The 21,723-nt window shown below is 39.0% G+C and overlaps 2 protein-coding genes across 9 annotated transcripts in view; one reads left to right on the top strand and one right to left on the bottom strand.

Annotated features, from left to right (window-relative positions):
* The window catches only part of mmel1 (membrane metalloendopeptidase like 1), a 29,337-nt gene extending 28,037 nt beyond the window's left edge, over positions 1-1,300 (bottom strand). The window contains exon 1 of one of the 2 annotated variants that reach the window (XM_088089496.1): positions 556-1,300. The gene's annotated coding sequence lies outside the window, so the exon portion shown is untranslated. The remainder of the gene's footprint in view (positions 1-555) is intronic. The other variant, XM_042506674.2, reaches the window with a different exon arrangement.
* Positions 1-21,219, top strand: part of miip (migration and invasion inhibitory protein) — a 34,193-nt gene extending 12,974 nt beyond the window's left edge. For 6 of the 7 annotated variants that reach the window (XM_088089511.1, XM_088089513.1, XM_088089516.1 and 3 more), the window contains 9 exons: positions 4,903-5,116; positions 16,197-16,357; positions 17,336-17,441; positions 17,535-17,646; positions 17,747-17,826; positions 17,923-18,049; positions 19,258-19,354; positions 19,511-19,630; positions 20,075-21,219. In XM_088089511.1, coding sequence (XP_087945637.1) covers positions 5,041-5,116; positions 16,197-16,357; positions 17,336-17,441; positions 17,535-17,646; positions 17,747-17,826; positions 17,923-18,049; positions 19,258-19,354; positions 19,511-19,630; positions 20,075-20,197 — 1,002 coding nt within the window. In that variant the 5' untranslated portion in view covers positions 4,903-5,040 and the 3' untranslated portion in view covers positions 20,198-21,219. Of the gene's footprint in view, positions 1-4,902; positions 5,117-14,607; positions 14,968-16,196; positions 16,358-17,335; positions 17,442-17,534; positions 17,647-17,746; positions 17,827-17,922; positions 18,050-19,257; positions 19,355-19,510; positions 19,631-20,074 lie in introns of those variants that run through there. The other variant, XM_042506694.2, reaches the window with a different exon arrangement.
* Positions 21,220-21,723: the final 504 nt, after the last annotated feature.

Genomic DNA, 21,723 nt, shown 5'->3' on the forward strand with positions numbered 1-21,723 from the left:
CAGTTAGTGATTCAGTTCAGCTCGAGGTTTCAGTGTTTGTCCTGCACTGAAAAGAGGTAACACTTACGTGATTATTAGTCCAGCACCAAAAAGACAAGTAAGTAATATGATATGATACATGAAATAAAGCATATCAGTGACACAGAGTAATTTAAGAGGTCAGAGGTTCAGTGTGTCAAAACAAACAAAATCCCTTCTCTGAAAGTGAGACTAATCTGTACTGTTTTCAGGTCGTTTTAAGCACATTAAGATTACGCTCAGTGGCTGGTACTGTTCCTCTCTAAACTTACTGCTCCAAACAAAGCAAGGATTAACGCAGGTCAGACTGCCTGCACACTTTCTTTAGTTCAGCGTTTTCTTTTTTGTTTTGCAAGTGACCTTCAAGTCTAGAATAATGACCGCTGCATAAAAAATGTCCAAAGTCTTATAAATGTGTCCCGTGACTGCTGAGGCATGACTCCTAAAGGCTGCAGTTTCAGGTGTCTAACTTTAATCACCTTCACTTTGCTACTTGACAGCAAACAGGAATCTAATCTAAAAGATCCAGAGGCTTACCTTAGTGTGTGGATGGTAGAAGTCCCTGAGCCGTTTCCCCCCACAGCGGGCTAATATCTCAAACACCCCTGCTGAGCATCCACTCAGAGCTGGTGTGTAGAGAAATGAGACTGTGCTGCGGGTTGAAGGAGACGTTATCCGGTTCAGTGTGCTGCTCAGGGAATGAGTGAGGCAGCAGTGGGAGAGGGAGAGACAGACAGAGGGAGGGAGGGAGAGAGAGGAGACAGATGGGAGGTGACAGCACTGAATTGTTTTCGATTAAAGTATTGTGATAAGATGCTGGGGACATGTGTTTTATGAGGGGTTGAGGTATCTGAAGGGTCAAGAGGATGTGTTACAGTGAGCATCAATTTCCTTTTTCTCCCCATGGAGTGTCCCCAGCTGCTGAGAGGAAAGGGCAGAAAAATCTGGAAAGCTTGCAAAGAGATAACACATTCTGAAAGGGCTCTGCAGACAGATAATCCAGTAACGCAGAGTTTCTTAACCTCTTTTAACTGTTTTTTATTTTCCCCAGGACCATAAACATGTGGATTTATGTCCTGTTATCATCAAAACAAACACCACTCATCACTGTTGCCCTTGTCAGCCCTCTCTCCGCTCACAGCTCGTCCTCAGGGAGATCTCTGAGGTGTTCCTTGGTGGGGATCTGAACCCTGGCCCTGATGTCAGATTGAAATGGCACGGTGCCCGGGCTCATTATCAGCCTGATTAACCACACTAATTAGCTGATAATAAAAAGAAAGTGTGTGTTTGGCTGCTCGTAGACACCCAGTAGCTCAGGTGGCTGCTGCTGCCCAAGACAAATGAGAGTAAACAAAATGTTCAAATCCAAAGCAGAGCATGCTTTTAATATGCTTAAGATCCTTTCTGTTGCCCACATGCAGCGTCATTTAAATGTACTCTAGATTAACATCGCAGAGATGTTTATACTTGAAGAGGCTTGCAGTCGCTTAACAACAACAACGTGACTGATGGGGTGCAACGCGGCGGGGACTCGAGGTTTGCAACTGAGTTAATAATTTATTCATAGATTTTATTTAGCAGAGAGGACGTTTCCTCTTATATAGTCATTGTGTGAAGTGCTGTGTAATTGATTTTCACGATCTGAAGCTTGAATTTGATGATCAGGGTCACAGACATTGAGAAGTTGTTTACACTTTTTAGAATTTATTTATAATTGGAGGAAATATTCAGGTAGAGGGTTGAAACTGTTCTTGAAATAACTGAAAATGTTCTTTTTTTAGTCTTTTATTTAGTAATTTCTTACATTTTATACCTACAATAACTTGAAAACATCTGCCAAAAACATACATTTTACAATTTTGCAAGTTGTATTTTGTCAAAAAAGGATAACTACCTGTTTAAAGGAAAACTGGCCACAAAGTTATCATTTGTGTATCAGTTATTCACTGTTACCTTGAATTTGTGAAGAAAGCTTTATTTTTCTCACGACTCCACGATGAACAAAGGTTTCAAAAGCACCAAACATTTTTGATGAGCTGAAATAAATGGAGACCATGCTTAAAATAGCAAAACTTTATATAATATGTGTTTACAAAATCCAAAACAACTTGTGCAGCACAAGACATGGTACTCTTATGTGGAAGTGTTTTAATATAGAAAGGCTTTGCCGAAAATGCAGGAGGTTGTGACGTTGATATCGTTTTGCTGTAGTTAAACGCTGTCCCCTTTTACTCCAATTCATCCAGAATTTTCTCTGTTTTTGGATCCTTTGTTCAGTTACTGCCTATTGTTGTTACACCCATTATTCTAAAGCCCTATTGGTCTAACAAAATATGTCCCATTGGAACAAAAGTAAAAAAACGCCCATGTTTGGTGGCACATAAGTCTCTGGACTAGCAGAATAAAACAGCTAGGTTTTGTGTCTCAGGTGCTGCTCGGAAACGCCCCGAAGAACCCGTAAAAACACCCAGGATTGGTGGCTCAAATGCTGCAGGGAAACTGAAACTAACTGTAGGGCAAGAAACAGGAGCAATTGGCGTTTGTTTTTGGGATAACAGTCTGTCAAGAATTGGGCTTTTGGTCTTATGTGGCTTCAGAATTTTGGACAGTCTGGACAATAGCATGGCACCAACACTGAAAAACATGGTCTCAAGCAAATGCTGGTGTACACAAATACAATGATGAAATACAAACTAGAAAAGGGGCCAACTGGTGCAGGGAGACAGGTAATAGGTAGGTGCATAGGTAATAGATATATCTGCACTCATACTGGATCAGAATGCCCCAAAATAAATCTAAATACTCCACCACAGCTCTAGTGGTATAGATATTTAATACAGTGCATATGTTATTCCTCCAACATCATGATTTGGACTTTCTCCAAGGTATTTTGTTTCATATGTGAGCCCTGTCTTCAACGACCAGTCGAGGTCTAAGTGTTATTCCTGCAGGGAAGTACGGAGCTGTACTCACAGGAAAAGGCCAAGAGATAGCATGTAATCAAGCATAACAGTGTTAGGTCATCTTTCTGTCCCTCTGAACTATGAAGTCATCCTGCAGACATTGGTGGTAGGTGCACCGCGAACAAGAGACTCATCCATCTGCCCATGTGACTGCTGCAAAGAGCCATAAAATTAAAGTAAAAAGTCAGATTTATCCTCCTGAAAGCTGCTTCATCTTAGTTCTCAGGAGAGCATCTGTTCTGACTAACTTATTTCTAATTTTATTCAAAGTAAATGAACATCAGTGCTTTTAAAGGTTTGGTCGCTCTGGTGTTATTTCTTTCCCTCTTTCCTCTCAGAGCCGTGCTGTGCTGGTAAGAGTTTTTCTCACATTTCCAGGAGTCACAACCTTTTGCTTTCTTCCAGCTGTGTTTGGGGCTCTCTGCTCTGTGTTGCAGCATTGTCGGCTAATGTATTGCTTGTTTCATTTTGTCATGATCATTACTTCAAACAGGCTGCTGGCAAACATCAAATCTTTACTTTGCTGCAGTTCCCAGTCTGGATGTCGCAAGTTATATACTTTGGATGCAGAAAATATCCCTGTTTTTTTTTTTTTTTTTGCAAGAGTAAGTCTAATTACATCTAAGTAGGGAACTTCAAATTCGATTATTGGAGATTTATTGCTGTAAGGCAGCGTATGTTTGTTCTCACGCAGGCCGTAAACAAATACTGGACTGTCTCGGTGATTAGTGGATCTGAAAAACAAGCTTGAAAGCTTTTTAATTAGGCTATTGTTGATGAATGCTACTGTACGTATTTGATGGAGAAGGCTGCTCAACTTTGCTAAAAGCCTGTGGCAGAAAATATAATGTGTGTGCTTGGAAACTGGAGAGAAAGATGTAGTTGCTGTGGATGACAGTTTTTTTTGGTAAAAACACAACTAAAAATGATATCAGATTACGTGTTGCGTAACATAGACCAAATGGTTCTTTTGTTTGGTTCCAACAGCAGACCCAGATATGAAAACATGTTCTTATTCGCAGCCAGATTAGTTCATCGCCATTTAACATATAGTTTTTAGTTTCTACTGTTTTGCTTTTGCCTGAAATCACAATTTTTGAGCTTGCAGTGCGACAATAGTAGTAATCACTGCTTTACATTCTCCTCTCCCTGTTAATTATGTCTCGTGTTAAATGCTGTCGGATTAAACCAGCAGTCTGCATGAGCTTAACCAGCCCAGAATATTTGAGTTTTTAATTGCTGTGCTTAAAGCTGTACTGTTTCCTAGCCAGAAGCATATTTATTGTGACGAGATGATACTATCTTACATTCGTCTTTTCTTTCAAATACAAACAATGCCATAGTCTTGCTTATATAACGATTGTGTCACAAATCCTTCCAAAAGTTAACCATGTTATCATCTGTTTGGGATTTTTTCTCATTTAATTTCATGAGTGTATATATAGATAGATAGATAGATAGATAAAATTTAAAAAGATAAAATAAAATTTCTCTCTTGAGAGCTAAAATCACACAATAAAAATAATCAAGCATAACATTTACCTGAATGCATAAACATATGCAATTGTCTAGAATATTTCCAGCAATTATCTGAAAAGTTATGTTGGTTTTGTTTTTTACACATGTGCAAACACAGATAAGAAGGAACCAGCCCAAACAAAGATTTATATACAAAAAGCAACCAATGTGGGGCCATTGTGTATGTAATCTTAAAATGCAGAAACAACATTTTCCGAGTGAGTAACTAAAGGGCGAGTTATAGGTTATGCTGTGAATATGTAGCTATGCTAGTTTACACTGTGTGATATCCTGGCAGCTGTATGGCTGTGTGGGGCATTAAGTATAAACACAGGACAGTCAGACATGCATTTCATTTATTGTATTCTATTTAATGTATTGTATTTTTCTGTCTTTAACTCAGCTCTCACGGGTTGGTTTGGATGGATTAACCCCAGTTTTTTCATCATGACCTCGTGCCTGTCCTTGGAGGGTGCTAAACCATGTGTGAGTAAAACAGCTCGGTTTCTGGAGAATTTACAGCGAACCAGTGGGCGTGTTGATGATATTCTATAATCTGGCCGCCTCCTACACCAGACACCAGCCCTCGCCTAACCCAAACAGAGAACTTCAAGTAGGTGAGAGCACTTCTGACATAGACAATGTCCTGTTGTGTGCTAACTGTGTGAAAAGGAAACTCTAGACAATGTTCAGATAGTTTATAAAGATAGACAACATGACATCTACCCCAAAGTTTGTCTTTTCAAATTGGATTGTGATGTGTGAGAAAACCGCTCTCTAACTGGGCAGAATTTCTGAATTTCAGAATTTCACAATGGAGGAACAACTAGCTGATGGATCGAAGCCCCGCTCATAGTTGTTTACATCGTTTGCAATCACTTAAGGCAAAAAGTACAGTTTGAAAATGAAAGGTGCGGTGTGCTTCAGTAGCTGATTGGTTGGAGTGCCTGCCATTAAGGCTGTGTTTTTACCGCAGCGGCCCAGGTTCGAGGGCACTTCCCTGCATGTCCTCCCCCTGCTCTGCCCTTTCATATCTGTATCTGTATCTGTCTGTATCTGTCTGTAGACCATTTTAATGGTTTCATTCATTAACAGAGACTTAATCTGTCTGTGTTTGGTACCGATCATGTGACGTTTCGAAACCCATCTCGAGCTATGTGCCGAAGCTGGAAGTGACAAAACATTTTGAAACAGTTCGATTTTCGGTGTTGAATTTGCCATCTCCAGTTAATGGAGAGGGGAAGGACACAAGTACAGCACAGCTGCTACGGGAGCTGGTTAAACCCAAAAAAAGCACAATGCATCCTCAAGTTGGGTCAGACCAAGGTCAGATCATGTAAAAGGAAGTGTACCAAACGGTACCAGCTTGTCTGTAACTGGATCGAGACCACCATTTCAACACATTCTTGTTATTTTGGTCCACATGATTGTTGTGTTCAAACCTCCCCAAACGAACCACATCAAGGCTCGAGGGTTTGATACCCCCAAGCAAAACAAGGCTGGTGTGAAAATACCTCTAAGTAAACAGAACTTGCTACATTTACTCTCGTGGTGGTGATTTGGGGTTCCTACCTGCCCGCCTGGTTTCCTGGGAAACGTGTCAGTTGGTTGCTGGATGAAATAGAGGCATTGATTGTTGTTTGACATGCAGGTGGCTGCTGAGGCAGTCTGTCTGTCTGACACGACAGTGTTAGTCGTGCTTACACACTCTCTGTCAGCTCTGTGGCGTTCTGTTAGATTCATTGTCGTCCCTCGGCCCTGAAACAAAGGCTGTGATTAACTGATATGTTCCTCTGTTGATTTACTGCATGTGTTTAATCGGCCTCAGAGAGGCACATGGGTCATTAAGCACAGCAGTGAAATAAAAGCCCCGATGTGAGGTCCCACTGCTGACTAACTCCGAGCCACTGGACTCGAAACAAACCTCATGGTCTCTGTCCTCGTCTCATAAATCAGCGTGCATTAGATCACCATTTTCATGTGCGGTGTTGAAATATGGGCGACCACAGCATTACTACTGGTCTCACTCCGGCATTTTCTCTGGCGTCTTCACTTCTTACTCTCACTTGGGCCAAACCTGAACATGGCTGAGCATAATTCTTTGTAACAAGGAATAAAAAACATTTATAAAGATCAGAATCTACTTATGCAGGGCGTGCTATAGGCAAAATGTTAAGTTTGTTTTATGCATATGTTGTTTCTTACAACTTTAAATAACTTGGTGCTTTTACAAGTGTATAAAAAGCTCACTGTAGATGGAAAACACAGCTTTTTAAAAAAAGTGCAGTCTCCATTTGTAAATATTACCTGGAGCATCCTAGAGACACTAACGAGAACAAATAGTGCTTTCCCTGATATTATTTAGTTAAGACTGAAAATAATAACAAAAGGGCGAACAATGAGAAAAGAGTAACAACTTTATCTAAAGTTTGGGACAGTACAACTAAAAACTTGAGTCAGATAAACATTGCAGATATATCAGATCAGTCTTTGACTTCAGGAATGTTTCGGATGCTGCACTTTTACCTGTAATGAAATTTTAATTCAGTGTGGTATTGCTTTTTTTACTTAAAGATCCCCCTCCTCAAAAATGTTTTTGTCTTATGTTTACGTCCCCTGAAGTCTGACCTTGAATTTACTGACTTCTATCAGTGCAAAGTTTGTCACTAAAGAGGTGTTTTCACATGGGAGACGTCTCTGCACTCCCCGGCCGTCTAATATGCAAATACAGGCAAACCTCCTCAGCACAGAGAACAGAGTTAGCATTTGCACAGATAAAGTTCTGACAGCAAACACGTGAGAGTGTGCAGTAAACCGGACCCTGCAGCTTCCTTCCACTGTCTACAAAAAGCCCCATTGTAGCAGATATTGTTGTATGTTTCACGAACAAACGCTGTGTCATCCACTGCCAGTTAGCCTGCAAGCTAAAGGAGATATACACTTAAGCCCTATTCACATGGGACTAGTATTACCTGAGAACCTCATGTAAGAAATTTAGAAATAACCTCCCCACGTCTGTGTTTCATGCAGCGCATTCACACAGGATTCAAGGGGCTTCAAAGATTAACCTAGTTAATATGTAAAATATGACAAATTTGTAACAATAAAAAAAAAAGAGATTAATCCCACTTCAAGAGGCTTGGATGATATTCTCCCTGAGGCAGTTTTGACTCAATCAGTCGCATAATTAAAGTATCATCTGAGGACCTGGCATATCGACAGGAATTTTCATTTTGGGCCAGTGTAGATATTTCTTTTTAAAATCTGTGATCTGCGGATAATGATGTGCTGATATTATCCTGCAAAAAAAAAAAAAAAATTACATGGAAAAATAATTTTAGAAGAGATTTTAATTATGGCAGAGTATTTTTAAAACATGTCTGGAGGAGTATACATCATACACCAATGATAAAATGTTTTTGGTTGTTTTTCAAGCTCCTGACAGAGTTGCTCATGGTCACAACTGCTACTTGGATTGCTCTCGAGCCAAACAATATCCTATTAACTCCACATGAATCAGTCGCTTTGATCACTGAGAGGTGACAACAAACCCCCCCAGGATGGCATCTTTTACTCTCCACCTGTCCTTCAGTTTGGAGCAGCGAGGACAGCGAGGTGGCAGGTCTAATCCTCCTTATCTTAATGGCATCCACCTCTATCGCCAGAGTGGGGAGGACAATCGACCCTTTCCCTTTCTTTATCAGCAAAAACCACTTCCCTCACCAATCCTGTTGGTCACCCCCCTCTGTCAGACCCCCCTCCCTCTCCATCAGACTCCACGGCCGCTCTCTCGCTCTGATGTTACCTCATCTTGTTGTGCTTTGTCACAGACTCACCTAACTAGCATTTATTTGGAGATGTCAGGTTCCTAGAAAATGTAAAAAGTTTGTTGCGAGACGTGGTTGCTGTTGAAAAGGACTAATGGCTCATGTTTTTGACAGAACCACAAGTGCACACACACACACACACACACACGCACAGGGTGGATGTGTACCTTGGCTCCGGGTTATTTTCCTTTGCCTTCTCATATTCCCTCTGCGACAATGGCTGCTCTGCAACACGGGAGTCAAGACAGACTTTCAGACTTTTCAGATCAGATTAAAAAAGCAGAGATAGCTGTGAGCAGCGGACTGTGTAGCAATACCAAGTTTTCTTTTCAAAGCCCTCACACAGTGTGGTTTGTTTAACCACAAACTCTGGTTTCCCTGGACAGTTGCTCAACTCAAGACAGAAAGTATCTTTTAACAGGCATACTTTTCAAAGTCAATATGCACAGTGAGGCTCAGTGTGCTTAAGAAACAGTATTTATGCAGAAGGATCTTGACTGTTTTTGGCAGTTGGTTAACTAGAGGTAAATTTAACCAATATTTCAGCCTAAATACAACCTTGCTGCTTTGTCTTATAATTTCCAGTTTCTCTCTGTGTCCTGCACTGGAAACTGGCGATAGATTTCATTGTCTGCACAAAAGTTGAGTTTGCACGCACATCCAGACCAACAAGGACAGGTGCTGAATCGTGTGCAAGCATAACATAACAAATTAAGAAAAAAGATGCCTTGCACACTGCAGGGTTTTAATATTCCAAATTATTTAATTCAAGAAGATAGTGTCGTTTTGAGTGTGCTTGCTCTTCATCAGACTACGATAACATAGTACAGCGTGAATAATTTGAAATGCTGAAGCCCTCCAGTGTGTGAGATTTCATTGTTTCACATAAAAACTGAGTGGACATAAAAACATTGTGCCATGGCTAAAAAAAATGCATTAATGCAATTTATCTGAGGTTTCCAGAAACACTCAGTTTTTTTTCTGGATTGCATGAGTACATGAACACAAAACTTTCTGCCAATCTGTCTGAACTTTCCTGACTAGTTTGATTTAAGTGTAAAAGTCGGAACAGGTGATTTCATGTACATTCATGCAAATGTGTCGGCAACATGCAGAGGAGTTGTTTACTGTTGTTGTCGACAGCAAGCAAATTAGAGTTTGGACAAAGTAATAAATTCCCAGATGAAAATACACAATGATGTTTGTCTTTAACTTTGATTGTTGCTATTTAGAGATCAGCATTTAAAGTCACAGGAAAAAAAACTTGATTTGAAAGCAAGGTGTTCAGCTGTTTAAAAAAAGCCCAATTATTTCGAACATTTTCTTTTAGGCAATAAAACAGTTTCCATTTTCATGGGTGTCTATAGATGATTATGGTTTGTTCTAGTAGCCTAATATTTAACCCATTCAACTGGAGGTCACTTTTTATACTTTAAGTACAATTTTCTGATTATACTCACATACTTTTACTCAAGTAAGGTTTTGAGTGAAAGACTTTTACTCGCAACAGAGTATTTTTTCAGTGTTGTATTGGTACTTTTACTCAAGTAAAGGAACTGAGTACTTCCTCCACCTCTGCAGTTAACCTCCTTAATGTGCAATATATGGCACTGAACAAGACAGTGCACAGGGCAGGACACAAAGACACGAAACATGTCCCTCCTTGACAAAATGACAAATATGAAAATATCACCTTTAGAACCCTTCTCTAAAACACACCTTTTAGTTTCATCAAAAATATCCTTTCTTTGGTGATATTTTGTTGCTTAGCAGAAATATGAGTAATTCTGCTTTTTCTTGTGTTTTTGTTGTTGATGTGTCCGATCTGTGCCTAATGAACGATGAAGCGTTCTGGCGGCAGGCAGTAATTGCTCGGAGCCCAGCAGTGGGGGTGTAATTAGAGAGACAGGGAGGAGTATATGACTTCATGACTGCCACCGTTTAATGATAATGGGGTGCAACTCCACACTACTGTGGTCAACTAATCATACTGGACTGGCCTGGACGGCTCTCAATGCAAACGAGCCGTGACTGGAATACTGAACAGCAGCTCGCCCAGGCAGTTCCACACCATTCGCTCCGCAGGGGATCAGGCATATTATTATGGCTGTGACCCTGCACCACCTGCAACACTGTCATTAGTGCCACCACGATGGACAGGTTTAATGTAAATAAACTAATGTCATCAAGCCACCCAGCAGAGGTTGAACACGTTCTGTCACCACTGTTGCAAGTACAGATTGTCCTCAAAAAGCGATACAGAGAAGAGAAAATCAACATGTTGATCCATCAATCATTTTCTACAAGTTTTAACTTCAACTGATCATGACATAAATGAGCTTGAATTGTGTTTACCTTCAAACTTAAATTAATAGTCCAGGCAATTATTTGCTTAAATCACTGAACTAAACAGGCTTATATTTGGGACAGGCTTTTAAACTATTCTGCAGCAAAGATGGAAAATACAATTAAAGTGTATATTTAAACTTTTATTTTCTCTTTCATGACTCTTTCTTTTCTCTTCTTTGTTTTACTTTGCTGATATTACTGTCTTTTTTTATTCTCATGGCTTCAGTAAAATGAACTAAATGATAGAACTGTATATTACCAAGCTAACCATGTGTGTAGCATATCCATATTGACCTAAGTTTAAACATTTAGATTTGTATGAGATGCATATTTGTAAAAGAAAGCTAAAAAAGAAAAAAAAAACACCCAAAGAAACGCCTGGAAAAAGGTCCTTAAAATTATATAAAATATATAATTGTGTAACATAATCTTAAATATGTTTTTTTTTCTCTATAAATGCAAAACTCTGTCTGTGAGTAAGTAAGTGACTTGACGGACTGATGAAGTTGCACAATCTAAGCAGCTAAGTAACGTTAGCTCCAGCAGGTAGCCAACAACCTGCTTTCATCCATCCATCCAAAGAACTTCTGTAAAAATAAATATTGTGGTAATCTGACCTCTAATTGAGAAAGGCGTCAATTTTTTAAATGTGTAGCCACACTGGGCTAGTAAAAGGGACCGGGCATTGTGACAATAGGCTTATATTTGAAGTTTTTACAGTATGTGGTGTAAACATTGTTGACTACAAATCTTCTGGTTCTTCTTTGTTACTTCTGGGCTCAGTTTTTTGTCCTGGATGTCTTTGTAGGAGTTTACAATATGAACCACCTGGCCTGAAATTTATACCTTCTTTCTACCTAATATGGTTTTCTGTTTTGTCCTTGTTCTCCCTGCAGCTGTAGTGCTGCTGTTTAAGCTCAACTTTGAAAGACTTTGAAAGTGGCTTTCTTGTTCTTTCCAGCTACACTTTTGTGTTTTTGAGTTTTAGTGTGAATAAAACCACATTGCTTCACTTAATAGTTAGATTTATTTTGGCAGTTTTTGTTCAGTTCTCTAAGAGTTGCTTTAATTCATTTGACCAAAAGATAAATGACAGAGGTTCTTTTTATTGACTGATCATAGAAAATAATTTTTAAAAAATTAGAATAATAATAATTAAATAATAAAATTGGATTAAAAGAGACCACAAAGACAAACATTAACACCAAATGAAGCAAAGCCACCACAGGGTCTGAGTCTTGCTCCTAGATAGGAAAGGTGGGACCTTTTGTATATCTGTGCCAGCAGTCCATTGTCTCTTTTTCTGCCCATGACCATAACCAAGTTGTTTTTGTGCCTAAAGATAACCACATTTTAACAACATCGTTGTTCAAACATAGAGTTAACTATTCAGTGTAAAATACTCCAGCCAACTTTCCTTCCCACAGCATTTCTTTAACAGCTGTATTTTACTAGTCAGATTCAGATTTTCAGATTCTGATCATCTGATTTAATAGTTTGCTGTTATTTTTGCTATTTGCATTAGACAACTTCATTTGAATTCAGGACTTAGAGCAGGAAAGTATAAGACGATCAATATACTGTATTTTTGTTATTGTCAACAAATCCCAAAGACCAAAACCAAAATGGACTTAGTCTGTGTTTGTAGCACTCAGTTCAAAGCCCACCAGCTCCTTTTGAAAACATAAATCTATTTGCCCTGTTTTAAAGATGGAGTCAGCGATTCTAAAGGAAGATTAATTGACCACAACACCCAAACAAATACACCCCTAAATGTCAGTGTTCCTTCGAAACACTGTTTCACCATCCTTGTTGATCCCACTCCTCCCACTGCTGGTTGGCTGGGAAAAAAAGATAATAATAATACTAATAATAATAATAATAATAATAATAATAATAATAATAATAATAACAACACATTTTGTTTATAAGCACTTTTCAAGTCACCCAAGGGGACTTTACAAAACCAGATGAAACAGTCAGTACATAACAAAAGATGACATGGCTCGGCATGAGCCAAATTTATCCCTTTTACTCCAAATTAGCTCTGGTTCTTGAACAGGATCGGACTCTTGGAACCTCGGCATCTCGTGAACCAGCTCCATGTTACCACCAGTTTTGTAATTTTGGAATTAAAGATGCATAATCAAAAGAGGGTGTTGCACAATGCACAACTGAAGCAAAGAAAAGCAGCAAAGTCGCAGACCACATTGACGACATGTGAGCTTTTGTTCTGTTATTACGGGTATTTATCAAAAAAACAAGCCTGGACCAACTATTTATGAGACCATTGCATGCTCTGTTTTTTGTGGCTATGTCTCAGTTGACTTCTCTATTCTCTCTGTCCAAATTGTAGAGTACAACATGCCCACTGATGTCATCATGATCCACACTTGATGTAAAAAAAAAAAAAATTGGGAACCAACTTTTCAGGTGCCAAACCAATTTATTTTTGGTCGAAATGGTTCAAAATTAGGGGTGACAACTGGGACAGCATCAATTCCATGTAGGTAAAGATAGAAAAGGGGGTAGAAAAAGTGGTATTTGTTTTCCATATTCAGAGCCAGGTAGTGTGTGAACACCAGATTTAGCAAGACAGTTAGCGGACCATTAGGGGATATTCACTGAATAAGTGTACTGAATTATAATCATTGACTTGAATGGTTTCTTGACAACACTGGAGACAATGAGAAAAAAATAGAACATCACCAGACTCATGCTAATGGAGTTTGATTTACTTTGTGGTATTTCCACTCTTACTTAAGCATCTTACTGCTTTTTCAATCACATTTCTAACTACTCTACCATATCTGTACTGACCACCATCAACTGTGTCTAGTGTTACTTTTTAAGTAAACAGCACCCTCTGGTGTTCTGCATCATATACTGTTACTTAAATCAGACATACACTACTGTATATTTACAAAGTCTATAAATATACATTATATTCCATATATGTCGTGTGTGTGCAATTATACTCGAAATATTGCAAGATTAAAGGTTAATATATTGTCATTGTACAACAAAGAGTTGCACAGCTAATTGCTACATAGGAAAAACAAAAAAAGAATTTCATTCCTGTAGTTTTTTATTTTTTTATTTAGGAAGTGTGTAAACAGCAGTCCTCCAAATTAAAATATGGATTACAGAGTAAGACATTTTTTACCAATTAACAAAGTGAAGTGCTTCCCTTTCCTCTTAAAAACATAGGATGAAAGCAGCATATATTAATACAAAACAGCAAAACAGACTGACACTGTGCCAAACTCAGGTGCTTGGCATCAGAAAAGGCAGACCGATTAAAAACACAGCAGCATCTGGAGGATTTTTAGCTTAAAGTAACTGAACTGAATGGTAGAGATGGCTCAATCAGATTGAGTGCATTCAACATATTTTTCATTGAATGTCACAATTGCCTGCCACCTCTGAAACCATGAATGAGCATTGGTGTCATCTAGTGACTATTTGAAGATTTTGGGACATCTCTTGCTTTGGGTTTTTTGTATGGGGTGGCGGGGTTTTTTGGGAAGATTTTCAAGTAGTTTTTTTGGTACTTTTCGCAGATATCAATATAACCTCTGGGTGATTTCTTCTTTTGTTGCTCATTACATACTTCCTATGCTTTTGAATAAGATAAAGCCATTTTGTCCAAGTCTTAAAAGGTCGAATAAATAAATTGATTGTATTTCCATCTTTGCTGAGCAAGTTTTGTGTGAAAGAAATTAAAAGCCCATAAAATCCCATATTTACGCCTGTCCCAAATATAAGCCTGTTTAGTTCAGTCATTTAAGCAAATAATACCCCATTATATAATAATGCATTATTATTATTATTATGTACAGTCTGCTTAAATCAGATGAGTGCCTGTCACTTTAAGAAAAAAAACGCTGACGGTTGCAAGGCATGATGGGTAGAACAGTCACAGCCAATCGGATCATTGTTGACAACGCGCTGTTGTCATGGAGCTCATGGTTCAAATCACAAAGGAGTCTGAAACTTTCGCTGCTCTCTCCGAGTTCAATAAACGTGAATTTATCTTGGTATAGATGTAAAAAAAATGTCATCCGCGGGTCGATTGGAAATTTTACGGGAGCAAAACAAAGATTTGTTGAAGCAGTTGAAGCAGCAGAGAGAGAAACTGGAGCGGCTGAGCGGGTACAGGCAGAGCCGAAAGAGGGACAGAGAGGACGGGCCTGAGCAGAGCAGAGAGCCGGCAGAGATCGTCACCCTGACCGGTGGAGACCGCGGTCCTGCCCGGGCCGCCCTCGCCAAACCTACCGTGAGATTTTCGGGTAATAAAACGGTTTGTTTATATGAGGCCAAAGACACGGAAGAAGTCAGCAGATGTTAGCTAATTTAGCTAGCTATCTGATAAGACTGGCGTTTCGTCCAAGATGTTCTCATTTGTATAAGTTTGATATATGCGTCAAGGGACTGTTCTTTATTTACCGGAGGAGAGGTTGGCTGGGGTATGACTTAGTTTATTTTATTGTTTGTTTGTTTTGCCCCTTTACAGATCTAGTCAAGTCAATTGTATTTGTAAAGCCCATTATCACAAAACACAGTTTGCCTCAGAGGGTTTTACTGCATACGACATCCCTCTGTCCTTAGACCCTCACATCGTGTAAGGAAAAACTCCCCCCAAAAGCCCTATAACAGGGGAAAAATGGTAGAAACCTCAGGCCGAGCGCCTGAGGAGGGATCCCTCTTCCAGAACGGACAGACGTGCAACAAATGCCGTAAATAACAATTAAATTTTGTAATGACATAAAGGAAAGAGAAAGAGAGAGGGGGAGAGATGCAACAACAATAACGGTAACAATAGCATGTCATATAACAGAAGGTCGTGTCAAGCCATCTAGTTACTGTAAAACTTTTTAATTGATAGTGCGGGCTATTATGTGCTTAAATCACTGAACCCAACAGGCTTATATTTGGGACAGGCATCTATATGTAACAGGCTTTTAATTTCTTTCACACAAAACTTGCTCAAAAGTATCTTGTAAACATTGACTGCATGGGTCATGGCTTTTTCTGGAGCTATCAGTGTTTGAGCAACAGGAATGAGGTCCAAAAACCCTTGAACAAGACACTCTCCAGAGTTTACCTCAATCCACAAGTGAACATCTTTCCTGGTTATATATTTCTTGTCTTATTTAGACTGAAGATATTTGCACTGCAACTCCAACTTCTGCACAATTGTACAATCCCTCTATTTTTTGTTCTTTATATTCTATTTTTTCATTTTATATTTTTTAAATTGCTTCTTTATTATTATCTTATGTCTTATTCTATGTAAATTTACTATTTTATTCTTTGATGTAAATTGTTTTGCACCAAAACATCAAGTAAAACTCCTTGTATATGTTAATGTACATCTACTTGTGATAACTGTGTTTTCTCACTGTCTTTTCATGTTGTTTTGTGTGACTTACATTTCTTTGCAAGCCTTTCGTGTGCATGTGATAAATAAATAATTTAATTACTAATAGAGAAATCTCTTCTTTGGTGTCTCCAACAGACATCCAGGGAACTACTCCAGCACCACCTGTGACCTCCAGATACAGAAGAGGGACTACTAAACATACAACACCATCAGACAGACATCCTCTCGTCCACAGCAGGCTGCAGGACACGAGGCCAGCCAGCACCAATTCCTGTCTAGTAAATCACAAAGAACAGGTCAGAAAAAGAACCAAGGACAGTTTACTAAAGTTTATCTTTAATTTTTAAAATTAGCAGTACAGTATTGAGTAGATCATGAGCACTATTTCAACCTTATTCCCGAAAGCTTAGTTATCTCTTTAAGTGAATGGCATCGTCCAAACTGGTTGGCTTAAATAATAATTCATCCGAACCTGAAAAAATACTCACCCCCATGTCGCTGGATATGGCTATAAGAGGGTTTCTATGGCTGAAACTATGTCATGGTTTACACTTTGAGAGGAATAAAATGTTAATCAAAATGACCTTTTCAACATAACTGAAGCCAAACATTCGCATGCTGTCGTTATTAAGACAGAGTTCCCTTGGATCTTTTCAAAAGCCTTAAAAGGCTTTGAAATAATTCATCTTAAAAAAGGTATTGATTAGTTTTTATAATCTCTTAAATAAATTTTTCAAAAGTATTTAAACATTGGAAGTAGGATTTTTTTTTTATGTTTCTTTGTAAAATCTCAGAAAACTAGCAACATCTTTTTAAAAATAATTTACCAATTGCCTCTTACATTACCATCAGGCAGATCAGGATAGCTGAACAACACTGGGTGTATTTTCCGCAAAAAGTTTTTCAAATTCGATGGGAAACGAGGCAGTCCTATATGCAGAGTGAGAAAAAGTTTTGGGTACTTCCCAGTTCTGTTCTACCCTTTTCTCCTCTACAAAACAAAAAAAGTCAGGTTTTATGTCACAGTAAACCTTTGGGAAAAATCTAAGTAGCTGATGTCATGTCAAGTTCATGTTTGTTTTTCTTTCAGTTTTGGTAATTGTAAAATTTGCATAAATTTCCCTCCAAGAGGTGTTGAAACAGTCTTTAAAAGGCTTAAATTTACTTCCCTTAAGCTGTAGAACATGGTTAAATCATGTTGCTTTAGCTGCTTAAAATAAAGTGTGCAGGGCTTTTGTCTGAATTTATTCTGTATTGCTTTTTTGTTTTTGCAGGGGAAGGTGTGGAGTCGAGTCACATGTCAGTCTGGTGAAAGCGAAGCAATGTCTGCCTCAGGCAGGCATCATGTGCAGCCTTTACTCGGGTACGACTGGATCGCAGGTACATTGTATTGGTCTGTCTTTCTACTTGTTCCTTTCGTAAACACACAATCATGTTATAGAGCCCTGACAGGTGACGCTTGTTCCCTCTAAGGCGTCCTGGATGCTGAGGACTCCTTGATAGAGCGCTCTGACGAGTACTTCAATGACCTGCGCACGTTTCGATCACTCAATAGAGACGAGTGTGTCCACAGCACACAAGCAGAGTGAGTGCGTCACGCTAGATTGCACTTGATTGTGTGTGTCACGTTTGCCTGTGATTGATGATGGCTTCATCAAATTACCGTTACTTTTCTCTCCTCATAGATTTTCTGAGGAGAACCACTCAGTCCTGCCGCCGCTAACAGACAGGGACGGTCCAGAGGCTAACGTGGACACTCATCACTGTGAGAGGGGTTATTGATTTAAACAGGCTACTGTCATTTGTCTTTTCATGATGGCTGAAGTAGTTCTCACCTCTGCTTGCTCACCTTTTTGTTCAGGTACGTTCTCTTACAGGATTAACAGCAGACTTTTCCCCGTCCCGCTCCACTCTCAGGAGAGCTGCCCGGTGTGCAAAAAGCACAAATCGTCCCACCCTCACACTGCTGCTGAGCCAGCTCTCGTCAGGTGATGATGATGTGCCCTTTAACTGCCTTTTATGAACACTTTGGAACAACAGAGCACTTAATTGGCACCAGGCGACAGACATTTTTAATTTGATGTACTTTGTCCCTGCTAAATGAATCCAGAAGGCAGTGGACGGTGCCCTTGAGTGCAGCCGAGACTTTTTATGATGTCCTACTTTTACTTGTTGTTTACATGAAGTTAGAAAAGTCGTGTTCCTGGCTTTACTTGTATATCTATTATAAGTGTGTTTATATGGACATGAATAACTCGGTTTTCGATTGATGAGTTTGAGCGCGTAAACATTATATTCCCTTTATGAGAGACCCGAATGTGCTAGCCAGAATACTCTGACAGAGACCGGTGTGTATACGTGGAATGTGAATTACCTGATTACTCTGTGCTCATGTAAACACCTTATTCTGAATATGATTATAACCAGGATAAGCCTCAAAACATTTTATTCATGTTCATGTAACTGCAGTCTATGAATGTTGCTGCCAAATAATGGCACAAACAGCAGCAGTGTGTGCTGTTTTTAAACACAGAAAGAATTAAAGGTTATGTAGCAATGCTGTTGAGTCAGGCATCCTCAGGGATTATCAGGAGTCACTCTCTCCCTTTTTGAGAATGACTAACATATTATCAGCTTTTATGTAACACACAGAAACATCCAAAATCCTACTACATCTGCCAAAAGGCCAACCAGAGACTTCTTTTTGAGGAAATAAGGGATTTTAGTGTTGACAGACTTGTTTTTATTCATTAATTTCTGAGTCAATTTTAACATTTGCAGTGATCTGTTGGTTTGGAAACCCCAGCACAGTTAACAAAAAAAGGCTTGGAAGCATCGTTAAACTTTGCCAAAAAATCATTGGCATCAACTTGCATAATCTTGACGATGTTCATTACGTCAATGCTATTCAGAGGGCAAAGGTCATTTTAGCAGACTCACATCACCCTCCTATGCAGAGTTTCGACTTCTTCCATCAGGGAGGAGCTATAATTTCTCTTAGAGGGCAAAATCAAACAGATACATGAGGAATCAGTTAGGAAATATCAGAAATATATGTCTGTGGCCTAAAATTTGTGTACTTGAGGGCCCATGTTACAAAAATGTTGGAGAATTCCTGCTAAAAAATGTCTTTTTTTCTCACCATACCAGCATGTTATATGTCTCATATGAGCTTTCATTTTGTTTTATTTGTAAGGGTCAGCATTCCTCGCTCCACCCTCCTGCCACCCTACAAGTACAAAGCTCATCGGCGCTGCAGTTTCGACCCTTCCGATAGTTTGGGGTTACCATCGGTGAGTAAGGGACTCCACTGCACGATCATTTATGACTGTTCAACTGTCCCATTTCCTCTCTGTGGTCTTTGTTTGTTGTGTTATGTTTACTTTAACATTTGAAGTTTTGTCAGTATACTAAAATAATTTTTCATCTTCACCTCTGGTCTTGTGCAGCACTGTCTCTCAGGCTGGTCGAACACAGGTCAGAGCACGCTGCCGCCACCCAGCAGCCTCGATCTGCGGAGCAGTCTGAGAACGAAGAGCTCCACCGAGTCACAGGACAAAGACCTGGAGGTGACACACTGCAGCCTTCCCACTGTATCTATATCGACCTTTTTTTCACAGCACTCGGTATTGTGATGTCAGGAATATGATTTATTTTATTTACATTCTATATTTGTTTCCAGGGAGATATCATTAAGTTTATTGCTGTAGTAAACATTACTGCCACTTTACAATATAAACAACAAATTATTTTTAAAATATTCAATAAACCTGTTCTGAATTTATTCTTTTTTAAAATAATGTATTTTTTAAAAGCAATATTCAGTAAGGACAAAGAACCAATAAGAGTATTGATAAAGAACTGTACTGAAGGAGTATCGATAAGAGTCGCAGTATCGTTAAAATCCTTTACCTTCTCCAGTTATTGAACAATGACAAAGAATAAGATGCATGTTGAGTCTTGTGAGGAGAGACGCAGCACATTTCTCACATGGTGATTGTGATATTTTTCAGGATCTCTCTACACACAAAGTGTCCAGTAACCAGATCTCAGATGTTTCTCGCTTGGCCCGTCACAACTTCCAACACTTCTCCTCCAAAAGAAAGTTAGGAAGCACATTTTACCCTTTGCACTGACAAACAATCAGTCTACTTTCAAGCGATTAAAGTAGTTCCTGTAATGCATTTGGCACCACCCAAAATGATTTCCTATTTTGGCTCACTTTAAGTCTCTGTGTGGTATTGTTTTTGTAACTGTTTCATTTCAATAATGCTTTTCTGTAATATTTCATATTCACTATTCACTGTAAAAAGAAAAAAAAAATCAAACGTGTACATACAATTTTTTCAAGTCAAAACAAATTACTTCTTTTTACAGTTTATGCTAAAATAGACTTTTTTCTTATTAAATAGGTGGTAATCTCAAAACACAAATAATCGGCATAGAAGTGCCTGATTAAACATACATCAGAGATAATATGTTTTTAAGAATGTAATGAGTTTGTGAATGAAATGCTGCATGTTCGGTCATTGTCTGTCTACTTGTGCTCACACAATCTGATTAATAACATTGAACTTTAATGAAAACGGGATCATTTACACCACAGAGCAGCTGATTTTTTAATGTTTGCTGGAGCTGCATTTTGGTTGTTCCTCATTTCTTCTGATTTGACTTAAGTTTTGACAGATTTAGGCTCCACATGCAACTGTCAGCAGATGCATGGATATGAAGCAAGAGCCCATAATGTTACGCCACAGCGGAGACAGTTTTAGAATCACGCAGCTGATACTTCATTGGAGTTTTCTTGGTAAATTTCATGAAGGAAGTCATTTTGAATCATCACTCTTGCCCTTTCCCAGTTGTTTGCTTTGGCTCCCAGGTTTGCACATACTTCTGTTTTTAACTTCCTTTGACACTTCCTGGCTGTGATACAGAAAACATTGTAGAGACACTGAGGCTGATTCACTGTACGGAGGGTGCAGTTCATGGGAAACCACAACCACCTCGACTGAATGTCACTGTAGCGATCCCACCCATGACACTTAAGTTTTTCCAGTTTGAGTCTTGCACGCCAAAATATTTAAAGAAATTAGATATAAACAAAATGTGTTAGGGCTCATTAAATAAAATGAATAAATTAAACTTGAGGCAAAGGAAATGTTACTTGATTGTTATTTTTATTTTCATGTGATTTTTTTGTTTTGAGTCCCTATTGAAGCTGCAATACTTTGATGTTTTATCTCAAACGGCTCGCTCAAAGCAAAGCGTCTGCTGTGCGTGCGCTGTAATCTGGCAGACTGTTGATCGTCATCTCAGGACTGGGAACGCTGTGACATGAGAGCACAGCTCTTGAGATGAGGGCTTTGTGATACTACTTTTTTTTTTAACCAGCAGCACAAACAGTTGTGAAGGGAAATGATGCTTCTTGTGCTTGTTATCATCATCATATCTTCAAATCCTCGTATGACCTGCATGTTTTCATGCTCTGCTCAGTGTAATGAGACAGCTATTATGAGCTGCAGTTACACCATAGTTGAATTGAAACTACAACATCCTAATAAGAATATTTTGTCAGCAAACTATAATCCAACACTTAAGACTTTTCAGACAGCAATGATATTTGTCAGAAAGGTATCAGTCGACTGATATTTATCAAAGGGAG

Source organism: Plectropomus leopardus, chromosome 2, assembly GCF_026936395.1.
Source record: "Plectropomus leopardus strain MGB_pleo_1.0 chromosome 2, ASM2693639v1, whole genome shotgun sequence".
NCBI lineage: Eukaryota > Metazoa > Chordata > Actinopteri > Perciformes > Serranidae > Plectropomus > Plectropomus leopardus.